The following is a 16,167-nucleotide window of genomic DNA, read 5'->3' as shown; positions in this document are numbered from 1 at the left end:
AAACTGATGTTCTTCTGATACAATTCTACCACTGCAGAGTCTTCTTATCAACAGGAAAATAACTCCAACCTTGCCATCAATTTTAGAATTCTACCAAACAAAAGCAGGATCACCAAGTCCCAGCTCCCTCTGGGGAAGCATCCTGAGTGGGGCTGCCGAACATCCTGTAGTCCGGTGTTGCTGGTCATCAGCCCATCTCGGGAGGAGGACCAATAAAACCAGCTATTTGACTAGATCGCCTGACTGGTTCATTCAAAACAGTGGCTCCATCCCCTGGAAGAAAACCTGGAGCCATGGAAGTCCACTGAAACCAAAGTGGAATTAATGTTTATGTCCTCATCAGCCCTTCTCACTGTCAGTCTTCTCTGAATTCAAGAAAGACCATTGCTCAAATGTAATGCAGGCTGGAGGAGATATTCCTTTAATGATATTGGCATGGAGAATGTTTCTCCACCATCTGTGGAACTGATATGAATCAAGTTACATTGTGAGGACAATCTTATCTTAAACCTGATAAACTGTTCTCTAGGTGAGAGTCCACACCAAGAAATGGAAGACTGTGGAGGGTCTAAATCCACATCCCACCTGCTCTCTTCACACCGCCATTCTTTGGCTATGATTCTCTAAATTCTACATTTGACCTACGCATTTGAAAATCCTTGGAAACCCATGTTTTTATGACTATAAAAACAGTCTCCCTAAATAACAAAAACATCCATCTGTGTGAAATGTTTATGAGACAAACAAGGGCCTAGATTCTGCTAGCTAAATATTTTATTCAAATTGCAATGCAAAGATGATTAAAAAAATAAATAAATTCTGCATGAGGTTGTCATTAATGCAAAATGAAAAGCTATTTCCAGGTTCATTATGTACTTATTAGAAGGATGGATAACTGTACACAGAAATTCTCCAAACTGAGGGAAGATAAGAGGATAAATACGATAAATACATCATCCCCTCACCTACATTTGAGTTACATACAGCCATTTACCATTTAACAAATAATCTAGGAATAGCCACAGGAAACGGATGCTCTGTAAAGACTAAAACTAACAGAACTAATTAAGAAGTTGCACTGAAAACACCCTGAATTAAAGAAACTATAGACACACCAATGAACAATGATGAGAAGTGGGCCTCTTCCTTATGTGGGACTAACTAAGATGATAGTTACGGAAGGCTGAATAGAGGGCATTTTGAGGCCAAAAATGACTCTTTTAAAAGTGAAATATAAATACATGTTATTTATGTCTGTGAGTCTGTTTCTGTTTTGTAAATAAGTTCTTTTGTCTTTTTTTTTTTTTTAAGATTCCACATATAAGTGATATCACATGGTATTTTTCTTTCTCTTTCTGGCTTACTTCATTTAGAATGACATTCTCCAGGTCCATCCATGTTGCTGCAAATGGCATTATTTTATTCTTTTTTTACAGCTGAATAGTATTCCATTATATAAATATACCACAGCTTCTTTATCCTGTCATCTGTCGATGGACATTTAGGCTGTTTCCATGTCTTGGCTATTGTAAATAGTGCTTCTGTGAGCTTATTTACAAAACAGAAACAGACTCACAGACATAGTAAACAAACTTATGGTTACCAGAGGGGAAGGAGGTGGAAAGGGATAAATTGGGAGTTCGAGATTTGCAGATACTAATATACATAAAATAGATAAACAACAAATTTATACTGTATAGCACAGGGCACTATATTCAATACTTTGTAGTAATCTATAATGAAAAATAATATGAAAAGGAATATATGTGTATATGTATGACTGAAATATTATGCTATACACCAGAAATTGATACAACATCGTAAACTGACTATACTTCAATAAAAATACATATATATATATATATAAAGAAAAAATGTGTATTTATTTTTTTTGGGTTTTTAACTTCAAAAAGCCTTTCTCTGAAAAAAAATTATTTGATATAAGTAAGTCAATAAGAAAGGCTGAGGATGATGAGAACTGGCCAATATATGAGTAGAAAAAAAAAACCAAAAAACAAAACCTTAGTATGCTTTTTGTTAGGAGAGCTCTATCTGTGGAACAGAAGACAAAGAACTTTTCAAAGCCAGATTTAGAGATTTCTTCTAGAAAGCACACTGCTTCGCCCTGTATCTGGAATTAGAAAAAAGTGAGAGAAGCAGTTTCAGCTGTCACAAAAACTTCAGTGACTTTTCCTGAGATCATCCTTCGCTGTATCCAGAGGAAGCGCTGAAAGAAGCCGAAGGTCCAGCTTACCCCTTAGGAATAAAACCATCTTTTTGTATCTACTTCATTGGTCTTGCATTTAAAGACATCTTTCACTTCAAACTTTGTCTAAGATTTTTTAGATACTTTATTTTTCTAGTATAAGATTTATAAGCCACATTATATAGTATTAGTCTTCACAGTATAAATGTAGTCCAAAGGTATTTTCCATTGGAAGATTTCTTTCTCCTCAACACCCGCTGAGCAGAAACATTAATTGTTGAGCCTAAAAATCCAATCTCAATGGCTATAATTAAAGGAAAAACACGTCTCGGCCCTGGCAAAAATAATTCTCCCCTTGTGACAACGCTGGAAATCAGAATAGCAAAAATTGGAAGTCAGTAATAACAAAAGACCTGCACAGTCCCCAGTGTACATTAATTCCACAGCATATAATAAATGTGTAACTATGGTTAACCATTAAAGCTGATTTACACCTAATGTCAAGGCAGCCAACCAAAAGCAATGAATTTGTTCGTCTGTCTGACTTTTTTTTTCCCCCAGTTGTCAACATTTAATTTTCCCTTTGTACTGTGTAGCTGTATAATAAAAGCAAAGGGCTGGTTACTAGATTTCAAAATCTGCACAAGGAAACATGCTTACATAGAAGTTACAGCAATTCCTTGGTGTTGAGGTTGCCTTTAAAGTCCCTGTCAGCTGTACGGTAAAATCTGTACTTAGAGGATCTTTTTTTCTTGAGGGTCCATCCCCAATGGAAAAGGAGCGACTGAGCGTTTCACGTAAAGAAGGACTATTTGGTCTACGTTGCCCACTGATTCTTTGAGAAGCAACTGCGTGTATGTTTGAGGAAGGGTATTTCGTATCCATCTGGTTTTTGTGATTTTAGTTAGGGAGCGTTCGCATCCTTCAATGAGTCCGTTTCTCGGAGTGGCTCCTGAACCGCCTTCGTGGGCGGCTCCTGGGATGTTGTTCAGACACGATTCCCAGGCTCCGCTGCGAGGCCCTGGGACGGGGCTGCTGAGGCCCCCGCGTGGGGGGCGCTTGCCCAACACACGTCCCCAGGGCGTCCCCGCAGACAGTCTGAATCCTACGGCCACAGGGAGAAGGAAGGGGAGGGGAGATGGGCATTCGGAAGAGGAAGTGGAGAGGCTCAAAGAGAAGGGAACGTTTTCCTCCACAAAGAAGACAAGGAGAATGTGGCGCACAGGTCGGAGCAATAACAGCCTGGGCTGCGTGGGGAAGAGCCGTTGGCAGGTGCTGGTCGGCTCCACAAAGCAGGAGGCGTGGCCGCCAGTCAGAACCCGCCCCCTCGGGGCGACAAGGGCACAAACGGGGAAAGCTCCTGACCTCGGCCCCCTAAGAAAGGGACCGCCAGACCCCATCTCACAGGCTGGCTCTGACACTCAAGTCAATGGGAAGAAGATGAAATGGAAAAAACAGTCCAGGAACATGACTGTTACCTCTGTGCAAAGAGCACGCTTGGTGACAGTGGGCGAGCAAGTTGCGTGAAGAGAAGACAGACTAGGATGAGACATGAGAATCTAAAATTCCAGAGCACAAGCTACCGTCATTCCCAACACAGAAACGCGGCGCGAGAATTAATATTAATCGCGCATTATAAGTTCCAAGATTCATTGGTGAGAGGAGAGGAAATGAACCAGTATAGAAAAAAAATCAAGGAACCACGAGGCCCGAATGGTGCAGGGGTCCTCAGCATGGATGACCCTGTGACTGAAGATCAGAGATGAGAGGAAGGGGTGAAGGGAGGCGGAGGGCAGAGCAGGGCACGGGGCAGAGGAGGGTGAAGCTGAAATGCTGGTGTCACCCTCTTGATGTTGTTTTCAGAAAAGTAATGTGGTTTTTGAAAACTGTGTCTCTTAGTGCAAATTTACTTAACGACTTCATATTGTCTTAAACTTCCAGAGACCCCCATCACAGCTCACGGAAGTAGAAATCTTTCTCCGGGTTGTGGATCAGGGACAACGAAACAGAGGGTACGTCACTGGAAATGTGACACTAGCAATGAAAGAGAAGAAAGCGATGTAAAGGATACATATGATACTTTATATACTGTTCTCAGAACGCAGAAGAGGTGCTATGGACTGAGTATGTCCGAAATGGATATGTTGAACCTATACCACCCCCCAATGTGATGATATTAGGGTGGGGGGGCCTTCAGGAGGGGATGAGGATTGGATGAAGTCATCATAAACCAGACCCTCATGAGTGGGATTAGTGTCCTTCAAAGACACTAGAGAGCTTGCCTCCTCTCCCTGCTCTCCATCCTAGAAGACGGCAGCAGTCTGCACCCCAGAAGAGGGTCCTCACTGAACTGAGTGTGCTGGCACCCTGACCTTGGCCCTCCAGCCTCCAGAACTATGAGAAATAAGTTTCTGTCTGTTGAATCACCCAATCTGTGGCACTTCGTTATAGCAACCCAAACTGACTAGGACAAAAGATAATTCCAGTAAGTTACCCCATTAAAAGTAAGTTTCTGTAGGGCTTCTGAGTTTTGACCAAATTTACCTGCCCTGTCAATTCTGTTAAAAGAAATGACTAATTCAGTCAAAATATTCACCTGACCATTCCTGATCAAATTTTCCTTGACTGGCTTCAGAAGGTATGAGACATGAAAAATTCAAGTAATGATTTTCTCCTTTCTTCCTTGAAGAAGAAATTAAACAACGCTGACATTCAACAAGCCACAGTAATATCTGAGTGCCCTTTCCCTGAGAAGATGAACCATAACAGTTCAACAAAGCACATGTTATGTTTACAAAATTCCTATGAGAGTTTTACTGTCCAGAAATTATCCTTTCTCCTTGCTGATTTGGCTTTTGAAAAATAGAAAAGATCTTGCCCATTAAGCATGCCTGGCGTGGAGCTCTGGGGTGGTGACCCGCTGAGAGTCCTGCCCGCTACTTCTGTCCCTTTGAAGTAATAACATGGTTGTAACCCCCAGAATTTGGAAGTTGGCTGTAGACAAAACTTTCTGTATCTGGTATCTGGTTCCCCCCCCCCAAAAAAAAAAAGAAGAAATCTCACTGGGACAGAGAGGAACCAGTGTGGGGAATATCTGGATGTGACTCAGCATTATTTTAAGCAGAGAATTAAGTGGATAAGTATAAAAAAAAAAAACTCTTAACTTGTATCTTCTCCTGATGTTCTGAAACTTCCATGTCACTGTTTACTGGCCAGGGGTCAGGGAGAATCACTTAAATAAACTAACAGGGAAAAGGGAAACATTCATGATTTTTACCTGGTCCCAAAACATTAGCATTTACTAGATACATCATTTTAGTAAGACAGTTAATGTCAGTGGCTGCATGATCAATCTAGGGATAATACCTGCCTAGCATCATTACCTTGAGAGGATTAAATGAGCTGAAATAAATAAAACACTCAGCACATCACCCAGCACAGAGTATTTAATAAAGGTTAGTTCTATTCTCATTGTAAAATAAAAATAAATGAATAAAAGGAAAGTAAAGCAAGCAGCTCTTCCATTTTCTTTTAGTTTTTATCTGCTCACCGTAGTTTTAAATGGACACAGTCTGAAAGTCTCAATTTTATCATCACAGAATGTGAGCGCTCACCTGGCCTGATACCCATATTTGCCAAATGGGAAAAACTGAGGGCCAGGAAAACCAAAGACCTGCCCCAGATTCCTGGGTCTAGAATGCAGGTTCCCTGGATCTGGCCAGTGCAGTGTACTGTCTTTCAGACCCGCTAAACATTCGGAACCACTCTGTCGGTTCTTTCATTGGTGAAACATCAAATCTGCATTAAACAGCTGATAACAAAACAAAAGGACCCACCTCACTCTGCATCTTCTGGGCCTCCTTTGAAGCTTGATATGATGGTGTCTCAACAAATTCAAGCATCGATTTCCCTTTGTTTTTCTCATACTCTTCTTTGTACTTAACCTTCATTGAGAAAAAGCAGAAAAGGCACCTAAAGCTCACCAGCCCTTACACCAATAGAGCAAAGTAAAATAAACATACGGGTTTGATCGCTGGGTTCCCTGTGGATAATGATATACAAAGTAAACAGGTAATACATAGAACATGTTAAGGGATAAAAATGACTTAGAACACTAAGTAATGTAGTTCTAGGACTTGTCTAAAAGTATTTAAACACCTGAGATATATAGATGTTCATCGTATCTGCGGGGTTAATATGTATACACATGTTATACACACATATAAAACTACATATATGCAGACAGAGACAGACCAAAACAGAGAAAGAAGGAGAGAGGGAAAAAAGAGAGAGGTACCCACGATGGCTCTGAAAGCCTATCAGTAAATCAGGAACAAGAAGCAGAACAAAGCTGTGAACATCCATCGCTACGTCAAAGGAGGGGACGGTGTTCTTTGGGACCACTGACTTTCTCCATAGACACTGAGTGAAACACACAGAGCTTTTTATGTGGCTTCTTTCAGGGTTGCTAAGCATTATTTAATAATATCCTATCACTAATTATTTATTTCAATGACAACCAATCCCCATCTTATTTACAAAATAGTTGGTCTTTTCTATCGCCTACTAACAAAAACTAGAAATATACTCTGTAAGCTGTCAGAGTGGTTGGTTTTTATGCAATTTACCTTTTTAAATTAAATTCACAGAAAAGTTACAATCGTGAGTCATTTCACTCAGAAATGTATTTTCATTAAAATCCTGTGTAATCATTACTTATGCAATGGGTTCTTAAGTTTTATAATAATAATAATAATTAATAGTAATAATTGCAATGATAACTAAATCCAAAAGAACATTTTCAAAACTTAGAACTTTGTGGTGGCAGGAAATAAACCAAATTTTTTAAAATCCTATTTTTTAGGAATATTTTTGTTTTATAGAAGTGTGATAGAATGATCAATGAAGTATTTGAGGTATAATAACACACTATGTTAGGATAAAATTTTGTGGGGAAAATAAAATAAAAATAAGAACACAGAAAGAAAAAAAATGTACATTTCCAAGCCTTGAAGGAGAGCTGGTTCGTGTATTTTTTAAATAAATGAAGGTGGATATCAAATGATGACAGTATTTATGTTCCATAGGATACATTTAAAAGAGTGATGTAAAAAATTCTATCTTAATAGATGCTGGAAATAACATCTTTTGCAACTACTGAAATTCAAAATAAAAAATAGCTATCAACTTTAAAGTGATCAAGGAAGAAGATATTTTTAAAAGTTTCTTTTAGAGAGTATACAGAATTTCATAGTTGAGAGAAACATTAACAGAATACATTGGTAAGATAGTTTTCCCTTTTTAATACACTTAAAACTGAATTGGGAAATTATTATAAACTTTGTGCCTGGAAAATTACTTTTGCAGCTCAAAATGACAAATCAGTACACTATAAAGATTGAAATTAACATGAGATTTGATCATCATTTAACTAACTCATATATTGTAAGTTTTAAATTGTGTATAGTAACTGTTATATTACAAAATGCCTGCAGATGGAAACGTGGTTCAAGCTTTCCCAACCCAATAAATACAGAGAGAATCGTTGTTTGCGACTTTTCTCACGATGCACATTCTTTCCAGCAGCTGCACGTTCTCAGTCGAGGTGCCTGGCAGTGAGTGGTCCAGGGTCCGGGCAGGGAGGGCATGTACCTGACTCTGGAGCGTGGCGTTGCCTTTATGATGCAGGTGTTCTGCAGCGTCCGCGTCGAAATGATACATTCCTTTGTTTTCTTCAAAAAGCTTTCTATACTCTCGCTAAAATAGAGAACATGAAAATAAAGTCAGAAGAAAAGAGGCTGATTAGAGCAACTAATGGTTAGGAACGCAAACTGGAAGACACAAGCCAACGAGAGCTGCACAGCTGCAATCAGGTTCCCACCTGCAGTCGGCTGGTCATGTGGATATCTGACCCTGAGCTAAACCGGCAACGCAAGAGACCAGCCCCATGTGCTCAATGTGAACAGCATGTAAAACACTCAAGAGCAGCAGAGGGCAATTGGTTGTAAACACATAACGTAAAAGATACTCATGACACCACCAGGGAGTGACAACGGATAAGCCTGTGACTCGTGAGGAAAAGCGAAGTGGGCAAAATAACGGTCGTTTGTCCTGCCCTTATCCTAGAACAGAAGTGTATTTAACTGCATCTCTAAGAAGGGGAGGGAAGAAAAGAAGAAGAAACAGAGGAAAGAAAAGCTGGAGGCAGGAAAGAAAAAAACATCATATACAACAGCTCAGCCATGAGAAAGATTGGAAGTCATAAGGAAAAAGAGGGGATGAGAAATAATTCAACTAATTTTCCTAAAAGGAGACGGCAGGAGTTCCTAGAAGAGAAACCAAGGAATCTGCGTATGGTCGGTTGAATTTTTAAGGTGAAGAAAGAGGATTAAGACTACTATTCAGACATACAGACAAAAAGGTGAATTTGGAAGAGACCAGAATGGATAAGGATGCCAAATTTGGCAAATGTAGGACTCTAAATACAATGAGCAGCAATAAGACAAAAGCTGCTGCATTACTGTTATCACTGGAGATTGAACACTTAGTTATTCTGCCCTGTTTTAGAGATAAATGGTAACTCTGTAACTCTCAAAAACTCATGTCTACAGAGACTTAAGCTAAAGCTGGTTGCTCCTTAGACAATGAACATCTCAGTGAAGGTGGCAGTTTTGTGTAAAGTGGAGAGAGAGGTAAGCAGCACGTGAAAGGGAGCAGGAAAGAGCTGGGACACCTGGCTCTTAGGAGATGCTCTAGGGATCTGAGAGTGAAACAGGAAGAAGGCTCAGAGCCAGGGATGGGAAGGATGGAAGGTCCACATGGCCCGCACAGGAAAACTTCTTTCCAAGGGGACACAGCAATGGTCCCCAGAGGCACTTTCAGTCAATTAGGAAGCTAAGATATGTGTCCTCCAAAACGCTAACCAGAACACACTAAGGGAGAAGCTCATGAAAATGTTCACATGGTACATCTTGACCAAAGAGAACAAGTTACTAATTTTGGTTTCTCTGCTAGTTTAAAAAAAAAAAAAAAAAAGCTAATCTCAAAGGATAGCAATATACTTAGAGACTTTATAATTTGCCTAGAAGTTATTTTATAATATATATCTATAAAATAATTGTGAATTGAATGTAACAAGCTAGAGTATGTTCCATTACTGAGTTTAGATCCAGAACTAATAAAGCCTAGGATTATGCCTGGAATAAAATGGGCATATACTAAGAAAAGGTCAAAAAATATTGTCCCCAGTACAATGACCTATTGTAATCACAGAGAATTTCAGAGACAGCTATTTGTAAAACAAAACAAAAACAAAAACACCCTAATTGAACTAAGATCTGCAAAAGACTGATCAATGCTTGCTTCTGATATAACAGCCTCTGTTGCCCCCTAGTGGGAATTACACAGAGTAACGCACAATATATATTTTTAATTTATTATAAAAGAAACAGAAAGCTAACAGACTATTTTCCAGGGGAAGTATTTCCTCAAAAACTTAACCGATGTGGCTATACACACTCACTGGGCACTAATTTTACTCTACACATTAAAAAATTTTTAAATTATGATTTATATCAAAGACATTTAGAGGTCTTTAAAAAACAGCCATTAATAACAAACTGACAACTAATTCTGGCAGAATGTTTAAGTATTCTCTTAATCTTCTAATAAAATTAAGTTGCCTTTATAAATCAACAAAATTCCAATTCTCTTTACATTAAAATTTAAAAGAAGGCAATTCTGACGTACAATAAATTTGAGCCACTATAATATCGTGCAACTTTAATAAGTAGATACTTCAGAGTAACACCTCATTTGAGTTTTAAACTTCCTCTCCCATGAAGTAACTGTTGAGTCACAATTTTTCTATGGGGGAAAAAATCTATAATCTAGGCAAAAGCACCACGTGGATGAACGTTTAAATTTTACAAATGGTGTATAAGACAAGTGTAATAAATGACTTTGCTGGGTGTTCTCTGTTGAAGAGATACTGGGAACAACTAATATTAAATTATGGTTTTTTCACCATTATTATAAAATAAAGGTCAATATTCTTGAAAAGAAAGATTGCCTATGAATGGCATGCATTCTTCTAGCTACTAAAAATTTTTAATTACCACTGTGACATTTTTATTGGCTTACACACTTGTGTCCTAAGGAAATTTAACCCAAATAGGGATGAGGAAGAACCAAGGTCAGATGCTACTGCAGCGATCAAACTGGATGAGCAAAGACTGGACATGAAGAAAGCAGAGCTCAGAGAACAGAAACGTCAATTTTTAGAAGCATACTTAAGAGAAATGATGCAATATGCGAAACTGAAACAGAGCCACTCAAGGAACAGGGAGTAGGGATGAGTGTTGAAACGGAGGACTCCACAAATTACGTGTCCTGGGACTGAGTCTAATTCTCCTCCTGACAGTCTCCTAATTCATCCTGCTCAACAGATGGGAAAGATAACCGACTGCTTTTCCTCCAAAGACCAGTGATAAAAATTACTTAATTAATTAAAAAAAATCTCTGTATGAATTATTTACACACAGATTACATTTCAAGAAGAAAGGAGGATTACACAATAATGAACAGAAGTTTCAATATATCAAAGTCAAGTGTAGACATTTGTTTAAATGAACTGAAGCTGTTGTCTCATTATTGAATAGTTTGGGAACCGGGTTTTGACTACAGATTTTTCTCATCCGTGACTGTGGGCACATGTCCTGAAGACAACTCTTTTCACTTTTTCACATTCTCTACCCAACATACTTTGCCATCAAATCTGTGCCTGACCCAAAGCAGATATATACTAATCATAAAAATTTGGATAAGTTTTGAGTGAGTGAGTGAGTGAGTAATTACTGAAATAGGCAGAGAAATAACTTGAGGTCAAATCAGACTTCATCATCACCGTGGGGCATTCTGAGATGTAGGAAACAGAGGCACAGGTGAGCTGGGGTCATCAGTAATGAGAGCCAGTGAGGTCAGGGCCCAGATGCCCTGCGTGTTGGAAACACCTCTAACTAAGAGGTGATTTCTGTTAGAGTAAATCACCCTCTCCTCCTGGTTGAACTGAAAAAAAAAAAAAAACCATGGAAACCTTCACAACTCTAAAAGCACAGTATCAATGCAAACATCTTTGAAACCTGTTCTTAGAGAAAATACCATTTAGACTAAGACAACTTTTACGCTAACAAGACCTACTGAATACCAGACACTCTGCTCTGGCCAGCATAAAATAAGAGATCCCAAGAGCCTGACCTTCAAGTGGCTTCAATCTACTACAGACAAAGAAAGGGGAAGAAGACAGACAGAAAGGATGCTCGCACAAACACTTTGGAAGTGTAGCTGCTCAACAAGAAAGTCTCTGTTCAGGAGATATTAAAGAGCTAGCAAGAACCCCGTTTGTAAAGCGACAGCCTGGGTGGGATTTAAATAAGCAAGCAGACTGCTACTTTTCACTGAGTTAGTCACTGAGGGAGGAGTGATGCCCAAACTCGCCTAAGGAAGCAGGTGCGCTCATGATCACTGCACGGAGTCACACGACATCTACAGTTGCCGACAAACAACCACTTACTCCGCTGAGCATTTTGCTGGCTTTCAAAGCATGGTCTAAAAACAAGTCTGGGAAATCTGAAACTGGATCATGCATATTTTGAATGTCTTTCTTGTACTTCACCTAAGAAAATAACATGGAACAAAATACCATCTAGGAGAAGAAAATAGTATGCTTTTGCATTATGGCCATTTTTTTTTTTTTTTTTGCTTTTTTTTTTTTTTAATTGAAGTATAGTCAGTTACAATGTGTCAATTTCTGGTGTACAGCACAATGTCAGTCATGCATATATATACATATATTAATTTTCATATTCTTTTTCATTAAAGGTTACTACAAGATATCGAATATAGTTCCCTGTGCTCTACAGAAGAAATTTGTTTTTAACACAACAAAGTATTATCTAGCGGTAAATTGACGGATGAATTTACAAGTAGCCACTAGGTGGTGCTCATTTACTACAAATGAGTTTTTTTTTTTTTTTTTTTTTTTAGTGTTCTTTCCAGAGACTTGAAAATATTTTGATACTTCCTTTTACTGTTGATGTGCTCAGAAAGGGTGATGTTAACAGAATCAAGTAACTTTAACATAAATTCCACTTTCAAAAAATAAAGAAAATAGAAACTTTACTCTTTAGGAATTACTACCATCTTTCAATTATGTTTTATGTTGATTTTAGGGCTTTTGGTGGCTTTCATCTGATTACTATACACATTTTTTGTCTTTTTTTTCACACATTGCTTTGGAAATATAATAATATTAGTAATAGTAATAATAATAAAAGTTAATAATAGAAAACATCAAGCACTTACTGTGTGTCAAACACTTTTCTGTTTAAACACTATATGTATTAAGTTTTAATCTCCACAACCCTAGTAGGTAAATACTTTAAGTATCCCTAGTTTATAGCTGAGGAAACTGAATCACAGAAAGATGAAAGTATAATATTAAGTATTAAGTGGCAGAGCAAGGGTCAAATCCAGGCGATCTGATTGCAAACATTAAGTTTTCTTTTAGATATATTTCAACTCTATTTGTCTTATGTTTGTACATAGAAAAAATAATCAAATAAGAAAAATAAATCATTAAGACATTCTCAAGGGCCCTAAAAGACAGAAACACACATTTCAATTGCTGGTAACAAACAAAAGTTGGTCAATGAACACAAATAACAATACCTTCTAAACATTAGAGAAAGTAAAATATACTAAGTTCCAAGGATATGACAGGAGTTGAAAGGTTTCAATGCTCTAACAAAACAAAAGTTTAACAATAGTTAATATTTTAAAAGGTACTCTGTACACCATTCAACTACAGCAAAATGATCAATTTTTTCCATGCTTCTGCTTTTATACTCTTTCTAATTCTAATTTAAAAAATTAAGGCATCTTTTCTTGTCAATTGAAACTTTGTCTTTAAAGATATAAAATGAAAACAAGTCTTGCAAAGAAGCATGTCACAGAATTTACATAAGGGATAAGAAAGAAATTGTAAGTCAACTTCTCAAGTATAATTTCTGAAAACTTCTTTATGATAAACTACCACGTACCAGGCAGCACTTTACAATATAAGCAATTTCACCAGCATAATTACATGAGTTAAGGACTGTCAAAATCACTAATTTATGATACTACCCAAAACTTTTCTGAAAAACTCTATAATCTATTTCTACTCTTTTTTTTTTTAATTGAAGTACAGTCAGTTACAATGTGTCAATTTCTGGTGTCCAGCACAATGTCCCAGTCAAGCATATACATACATACATTTGTTTTCATAGTTTTTTCCATTAAAGATTATTACAAGATTTTGAGCACAGTCTCCTGTGCTATTATTTCTACTCTTGATCAGCTATGAAAGTTTTATTGGCAATATACTAGTCCTATTTATTAGTTAATTAGTAATCAGTAACCATTAATAGCAAATTACAGTAATACATTTTTCTCAGAAAAGCCTCAGGAAAATATGCTTCAGTGTTTTCAACTAAAATTATTTGGAAATTACATGATCTTGATTAACTATCACAAATACCACACCACCAAGTCTGAGAAAACAAGGATCAAAAGACACTGAAAATAATTTTCTGTGAAGCACAAGTCATGAAGCAGAAAGTAACTTACATCACTCGCCAGGGCAGTGGCCAGCTGACTTTGCCTAAAAGAAGCACTTTCAAGAGGATTGTAATGATGTCTCTTATCCTTCATTTCATTATCAAATTTTTCTTTATATTTAATCTGCCATGAAAGAAAAAAAACAGGATAAATTAAATACCACATTTGTCTTCAAGCTTTCAAAGTTAACACATTTGATTTTTAATTAGATCAGATAAAAGCGACTTTAAAAACATATGATAGCTAAGTTTAAATTCCTGGTATTTCCTCCCATATAAAGCTTAATTAGGCATAAAGGCTTTTTTTTTTTAATTAAAAAACACCTCTACTTGAACATGGATCATATATGCAATTAGGCATGAACTCAAATCCTATTAACAAGAATTATATACTAAGATCTTGGGATTTTTAAATGTCAGTTTCCATTTCTGTATTCCTATTTAATCTACGATCAGTTAGAAACTGAGATCACAAATGTCTTAACATCTACCACATTTAGAAAATGGGTGTAAATCTCAGAATCTGAATCTGAATTTCCCTAAGAGAATTATTCCAAATGCAGGACATGTCTCATACCATAGTTTTTCTCATTATTTCCCATTCGTTCAAAAATTCATTGTCAGGGATTACATTCTCTGAAACATCCTGGGTCTATTTAATGTCATTTTTTTTTTATTTCTCTGCTTTAACAACACAGTTGTATTCAACGACAGAACCACCTCCAATCTTCACTGTGGATTTTTTTAAGTAGTCTTAAGGCAACCAAAAAGATCCGGATTATCAACTTATCCTGCAGAACTGTTTTTCTTCATGAATAGAGAAATATGTGAGTGTATGTTATGATAAGTAACTGGAATACAGATACAAGTTCTTTACAAAAATAAACCAAAAATAACTCATCTCATTTCACATCTGCTTTGATTCCCGTAGCCAGGAAAAGAAGCCTCAAAAGCAAAAGTAGGCTGTTGTGTCCTCTCATAATATTTTTATTGTATCATGATTCTTAACACAGTCTGTTTTCTTACCACATTCAGAATGCACCTTTATTCGTACATCCTAAGACCCCGCCTTGCAGAAGCTTTACAAAAAAGCAGTCTTGGAATGGCTCACATTAGCTCTCTTAATCGAGTGTGTATCGGGTGATGGTCTGCCCCCAGGGACACAAACCAGGTACCTGTGGGAGGGAGCTAGCCAAGACCCTGGTGGGAATACATTTGGAAAATATTGCAAGATGGTTCACAGGCAACATTTTCTGTTGTGGTTGCACTGGCTAATGGTAACTTTTTGATAGTCACGTGGCCTTATAGATTCAAGCAAAATCTCCTTTATTCTAATGAGTTGGCAAGGCCTCTCTGAAACAAGAAAAACTCTAATTTTTAAACAATTATTTTGTCTTGAAATCAGGGACAACATCACCAATGGAATAAATGTACAGTTTTTCAATGAAAGAACCCCTCCTCAATGCAATCCATCCACATAGTCGTATAGATTTTAAACAGGTCCCCTAGCCCACCTTCTGACTACATGTTCACATTGAACACTCTACCTTACTTTCAACCCACGGTTCGTTCACACATCTCAGTGTCTACCTGCTCAGCACACTCGCATTTCCTAAGGGATCAGGGCAATGCTTTCCTTTCATCACAACTGGTGACCCCACCATGGAACAAAGTATCTTCCTTCCAGTTTTAAGATCATTTGAGACAAGAAGAAATAAGGGTTGGGTGACATCGCTGTGGTTTTAAGGCTGCATGTTACCCCTTCTGCATAAATCAATCACTTTGGAAACAAATGAAAAGTGATTTACACCTCAGACTGACTTGATCCACACTATGAATACCATATTTAATGGTCCTGATGACTACCAACTTTTGCTTTTTACTAATTTTTATTTAAAAACAGGTTCGGTATATAAGATGAAATTCCTGAAAGTTTTATGAGGAATTTTAACAGACCCAGAAGGATTTTCAGAGGCCCACTCTTGGAGAAAACACTGGAACTGTTCAAACACAGCTTAACCTGGTTCCTCATAACTGCACCTGAGCAGGGCTGGGGTTTAATGGTCCAAAGCCTGACTCCAAACTCAGTAGTTCAAAGCTTTCACCACGAGGGATGCTGGGCTTCATGACATCACTCATGTATCAGATTCACAAAGTGCCAGAAAAACAGGAATAAAAAAAACAGCCCCTGCACAAAGCTTTTCAGCACAGCCACAGAAACAAAGGCTGGGGAAGAAACGGAAAACTGGATAAGGACACTTAATTATCGGTGAAAATGAAAAGTAAACAACAACCCAACACCAC

The 16,167-nt window shown here is 37.6% G+C and overlaps 1 protein-coding gene across 8 annotated transcripts in view; it reads right to left on the bottom strand.

Moving 5' to 3' along the window:
- The window catches only part of NEBL (nebulette), a 310,491-nt gene that overhangs the window by 51,725 nt on the left and 242,599 nt on the right, over positions 1 to 16,167 (bottom strand). For 5 of the 8 annotated variants that reach the window (XM_074358285.1, XM_010947775.3, XM_074358287.1 and 2 more), the window contains 4 exons: positions 13,874 to 13,987; positions 11,778 to 11,879; positions 7,859 to 7,963; positions 6,043 to 6,150 (listed from right to left, as the gene is read on the bottom strand). The exons of 2 other annotated variants lie outside the window; for them this stretch is intronic. In XM_074358285.1, the coding sequence (XP_074214386.1) occupies positions 6,043 to 6,150; positions 7,859 to 7,963; positions 11,778 to 11,879; positions 13,874 to 13,987 (429 nt within the window). The remainder of the gene's footprint in view (positions 1 to 6,042; positions 6,151 to 7,858; positions 7,964 to 11,777; positions 11,880 to 13,873; positions 13,988 to 16,167) is intronic. One more of the 8 variants, XM_074358284.1, reaches the window with a different exon arrangement.

This window comes from Camelus bactrianus, chromosome 35 (genome assembly GCF_048773025.1).
Source record: "Camelus bactrianus isolate YW-2024 breed Bactrian camel chromosome 35, ASM4877302v1, whole genome shotgun sequence".
Lineage (NCBI taxonomy): Eukaryota > Metazoa > Chordata > Mammalia > Artiodactyla > Camelidae > Camelus > Camelus bactrianus.
Note: the sequence above shows the minus strand (reverse complement) of the source record. Positions and strands in the feature narration are given on the sequence as shown.